This window comes from Melanotaenia boesemani, chromosome 12 (assembly GCF_017639745.1).
Source record: "Melanotaenia boesemani isolate fMelBoe1 chromosome 12, fMelBoe1.pri, whole genome shotgun sequence".
NCBI lineage: Eukaryota > Metazoa > Chordata > Actinopteri > Atheriniformes > Melanotaeniidae > Melanotaenia > Melanotaenia boesemani.
The window spans coordinates 10,308,504-10,313,926 of NC_055693.1; the positions used below are offsets into that span (position 1 = coordinate 10,308,504).

General features: G+C 38.2%; 1 protein-coding gene across 1 annotated transcript; it reads left to right on the plus strand.

Moving 5' to 3' along the window:
- Window positions 1–502: 502 nt before the first annotated feature.
- On the plus strand, window positions 503–4,816 carry dnajc15 (DnaJ (Hsp40) homolog, subfamily C, member 15). Its single transcript, XM_042001517.1, has 6 exons — window positions 503–641; window positions 2,334–2,385; window positions 2,566–2,639; window positions 2,862–2,938; window positions 3,026–3,096; window positions 3,563–4,816. The coding sequence occupies exons 1-6, from the start codon at window positions 540–542 to the stop codon at window positions 3,631–3,633; spliced, it is 447 nt and encodes a 148-aa protein (XP_041857451.1). The 5' UTR covers window positions 503–539; the 3' UTR covers window positions 3,634–4,816.
- The last annotated feature ends 607 nt before the right edge of the window (window positions 4,817–5,423 follow it).

Below are 5,423 nucleotides of genomic sequence, written 5' to 3' on the forward strand. Positions count from 1 at the left end.
TGTTTTTCTTCTTCTTCACTTTAATTAGTAAGGAAGTCAAATAGATTATGAAAATCATTTGTAAGATCATTCAAAGAGGTATCAGTTTACAGGTTATTTATTTAATTTTTTTCCATTTAATTTTAACAATTTAGACTTTCTTCCTTCATAAAATCTCACAAACCCATTTGAATTACAGATTAATTTGCAAAGAAAAAAGGGGGGGAAATGCTAGTAGGGGTGAATACTTCCTCAGTATCTCGTACTCAGTTAAAAAGTATTCTGGCTTAGGCAGTTTCTTAACTGAATGAAACAAACATTTAAGTAGCGGCAATTATTAGAGCCAGTCGAATTATCTGATGAAACGAGCTGCAGTGCCCCTTTACCATGAACATTTCGCCCAATCGGCACGTCGTGCTCATGGCATTTGTCATTGTACGTCTATGATGGCAACTCTCACTCACAGGAAGTAGTTGTAGCGTTTCTGGGTCTTTTAGTTTTATTTTGAAAATATTAACCGGATGTAGACACGGACACACCTCCAACGTCAGAGTGGCAACATGGCGAACGCCGGTGGAACTACCGTGGATGACTTGATGCGATACGCTGAATATTCTCCTAAATCAAGCGTCAGGAGTGACGCAGAGATAGACAGGCAGCTGGTAAGTGTATAATTTAAAGCTGTTTAGCTGTGCAGAGAAAAACACGAAGATTTTATTGGTCAAAGTCTGTGTTCAGCCACCTCCATGACCGCTAACGGCACTTCACGGTCTTACGTCATATACATTAGCCATAGGAAACTAATGAACTGAGACGGGTGCTCTAAACTGGGTATTCAACAAGTATATTATAATTAGGAAACATTCGGGGTGACAGTTTTTCATGTTATTGGGCTAACACACACATGCGAGGCTGATGTAAGAGTCCTTCATAATGAAGGACGTCACCTACAGATACCCAACTAACGTCAGTGTACTTGGAAAAACAAGATTCTAATATTTAGGACAAAAAATAAAGTTCTATCCATCTATCGATCGATCGATCTATCAAGTATAACAAAAATATTGATTTCTGATTGCTGTACATCTTTGATATGCAAATATCAGTAAACAAATGGCATGTAAGGTAAGGAAATACATATGTGGAAAGTCTTATTAGTTGCCTCTACAATGAGGTATAATTTGTAATGATTGTGCTTCTCTGAAATGAGCAACACTGCTAAATGTAGGAGTAGTGCTCCCAAAATTCAGATGCTGCCAGGTGTGTCAGTAACAGACGTATGATTGGCACCAACTATATCAAAATGAAAATTTAGGACCCATCTTTATCATCCAGGGTGACAACTCTCTCACTCCTAAAGGCAGGATCATCACAGAGTACCTTCAGAATTTGGGAGTGGAGAGGATGAAATGGGCTGCTGCAAGTCCAGACCTCAACCCCAGCCAAACACTGCAGGGACCAGCTTGTTATGATGTATGTGCTACAGTGACCAACATAACCACGCTGGTTGACCCTCAACAACTCCTGTTTGAGGAATGGGCGGTCATTCCAGAGCAAAATGCAAAATGTGTTGTTTTCTTGTTTTGTTTTTCCTTCATTCTATGGGAGAGTGCAATCATCCAATCCCCCAAGCAACTCAAAACAAAGCGTGAGCACCAACGAGAATATTACAGGTTTTGGCACATTATCTGTGAACACTGTGTACATGTTTAGCTACATTGCTCGTTCCACAGAAGCACGATCCTCATAAGTTTACCTCGTTGTAAAGATGACTAATCAGGCTTTCCAGTCATGTATAATACGATACCAATTTGTTTATTAAAGGGGAAGAAATAAATCAACCAAACACACATTTCCTTACTTTTTTGTTCGAAGTTTAAATTCTCATATAGTGCAGAGGGTTGAAAGACATGTATTATGTTTTTTTAATGTTATATATGCCATATTCAGTTATTATTGTCCGCATTTACAAATTGCTCATTTTGTAGGCAATTAGAAAAAAAAACACTGTTATTACACCTGGTGTTTAAGATCTAGAGTTCGAAACCATTTTGATATGTAACAGTTTTAGGTATAGATCATTTGGCAGAAGATCAGGTGCTGTTATTCCATTTCCACAAGTCCTAATAAGCATTTTATCGCTTATAGAGGTAATTTCCATCCATTGCCTAACTTACATCATCATTTCGGTTCCTTATCTTTACTGGGGAGGTAACTTTACACAAATAGCTGTCAGATAAAAATCCAGCTTCTTCCTCTGTGAACAGTTGGCGACATGTGGCAGATTGAAGCTGCTGCACGTGGCTGTGTTGTACAAGCAGTCTTAACCTGGATGGTGATTATTATCTCAACAGGGTGGGACTTTAATTGCAGTTGGTCTCGGTGTTGCTGCTGCAGCATTTGCAGGTAAGGATGATTTGATGTCCCTATATAATTATGTGGATGTGCATCATTGCTTTTCATTCACCATCGTTTATGATGCTAAAGCTGATGTTCATCATTTTAGGTGTAAAAATGTAAAACTAAATCTTTACTGATGCATGCTGGACATTTTTGTGCTTCAAATAACTTGTGTTTGATCCACAGGACGTTATGCATTCCAGTTGTGGAAGCCTCTTGGGCAAGTTTTCTCTGAAACTGTCAAAAAGATGCCCTCATCAGTGAGTCATTAAATAACCTTCAGTACATCTGCTGTGACCTGCATCTCTGGCTTGATTCAGTCAATCCACACCTTAGATTCTGATAATGTGTGCCTCCTGTGCATATATACAGCTATATGCATATGTATTTATTTACAGATTAAAAAAATGAACAGAAACAGCCATGTCCTTCTAGAGGGAACGAATAACAAACCTTAAAAACTAACTATTTTGTCACTTCAGGCCTTCTCATCATATTACAAAGGAGGTTTTGAGCAGAAGATGTCCAGGCGAGAAGCCAGCCTCATTCTTGGAATTAGGTAGTGATTGTCTGTCTTAACATGAGCCACATTTTTCTGTGTCAGAGGAAAGTCGGATTTAAAATTGATCATTTGTGTTATATGCAGCCCAACCAGCACAAAGGCCAAAGTACGTGAGGCGCATCGGAGGATCATGATCCTGAACCATCCAGATAAAGGTAATGGGGAAAGTCTGAATCTGTCCTACAGCTAAAGTTTTCTTTAACCAGATTTAAATCCGTCTCTGGTCCTCAGGTTGACTAAATCTGTCAGACTGCAGCTTGTACTGGTCTGTTATTTTTGTGTGTGAAGTAAAACGTCAGTGCAAATAGATTATCATTATAAAAGAATATGAACAAAAGTTTGACACTAAAATTTAAGAAATTAACGATGAGTATTTAATCAAGAGTGAGGATGATAAAAAAATGCATTTCCTCAAATATCTAACAGGAAACTAATAATTAAACTGTGTTAATTACCAATTAATGTTGCTGGTTAAAGAAATCAACTTCACATTGAAAATCTCAAACAGTTACGTTCGTAAAAAGCATAACGACTAACTTTGGCTACCCCATGTTGATAATGTTAAATTATTTACATTTAATCATTAGAATCAGATTCAAACATGTTTCTGTCTGTGTGTAGGCGGGTCACCATATCTCGCAACAAAGATCAATGAAGCAAAAGACCTTCTGGATAAGGAAAGCCACCGATGACCCTCCCTGACATCCAGCACTTTAAAGACTTCCATCTCCCCATCAGCTCTGCAGTGTTGCTCCATCAGCATCTACATCAGCACCACAGCGAGGCTTCCACTTAGGCTCCTGGAAGACGGCTGAAACGATGCTCTCATGAGAAATTCATTGTCTGGTTGCTAGCCCTGAGAATACACAAGTATAATGACCACAGGTGAAGATACTGACCGTTTTCAGTTAAAAGTGAAGGCGGTGATTGTAAAAGCTGCAGCGTCGCCCTCAAGTGGTAGCAGGTTAGAATGCAGCTCATCTGGTTTTAGTGTCAGCATGTTATATAGTTTTATTTAAGCCACAATAAAGGGATACATTTAAGTGTTTCTATATTTAAACAGTTAATGTGGAGGTGGTAAAAGTGTAAATAAACTTTATTAGTAAACTTACATGACTGAGTGTTTATATCAGAATGATGTAATGATTGTGCGGAAAGAGCAGTTTTAAAAAGATTGAGGTCGAGTAAAAATGTCTTCCTTAGTGTGTATATGAAATGTTAAGTTTTAAAGTTGTAACTCATCTTGTATCATGTGAAACTGCCCATGCATTGATTTATCAGTTCCTCTCATCTTGGGAAATACTTTTAAAAAAAGTATGCAAAACAATTTATTTGACTATTTTTTTTACAAGTACTCTGAATATTCTTACCCATACTGGTGAGAGAAAAACAGCATTATAAAGTGGTATCAGGTGGAAATACTCAAGTAAAATACCTGTATCTTAAAATATCAGGTATAAAACTTGAATATACCTAACAGCTTGACAAAGTTACATTAGTTTCATCTCTTTGAGGATGCTTCGCATGTTCAGGAAGTTTGCTGTGCAGATATTGTGAGAACTGAGTGCAGAGTATGAACTGGTACACTGGTGTCGCACCAGGAATGCAGCTGTCAGGCCTCTATTAACGCTCTGTGTCAATACTTTATTAATTCAAGATTTATTGATGACTTTTTTTTTTTAATTAGACAAAATACACAATAAATGGCCACTGTGAGCAGAATGTTTAAATACGTCTTTATTTAAAGCAGGATGTTGTGTTGATGTCACTCTGTCGTCGAACCGTAAAGACAGAAAGCAAGACGCAGCCATTAACACTTACAGCAGCAGTTACTGGTCAAAAATACCAACCAGTTACAGAAAAGTTGGCTTTTTTTTTTTAAAAAAAAAAAAGATCAAATAAATATAAAAATGATCTGCCCTCTGCAAATATCCACCACTCAGTGCTGGACACTGAGCTGCCGTCACCAACACATCAGCCCTGGTGGTCAGTCTGGACCGGAGCGAGTAGCATGGGGGAGCAGGTGGTTTCTTAAGGTGGAGCCTCTCGGATCTTTACAACAGTTGGTATCACGAATGTGAGGCTATTTTAACAAGATACACTTGACTCTACGGGCCTGAAAATGAAATTTAAATTCATCCTGAAAATCCAGTTTTTCTGTTTTTATTGTGCGTTTCCACTTTGACCGATAACCAAAATCCTCAGTAGATCAGGTCCCCAGCAGTGTTAAAAAAAACACTCCCAATTTACATTATAAAAACAAGAACACATTAAATCCTAGCCTTTTGGTAAGAAAGAATCCTAATAAAAGCTACCGTAATATCATCTGTGCAGGCACTGAGACAGCTGTTACACCTCATCATTGTTTAGATTTGTAGCAGCTGTGGTCCCACAAGATTCAGGGCCAAGTACAGGATCTCTTCATTTCTAGACTGTAAAAATTCACTGCAGGGAGTTTTCACAATCTGGCTATGCCATCAGC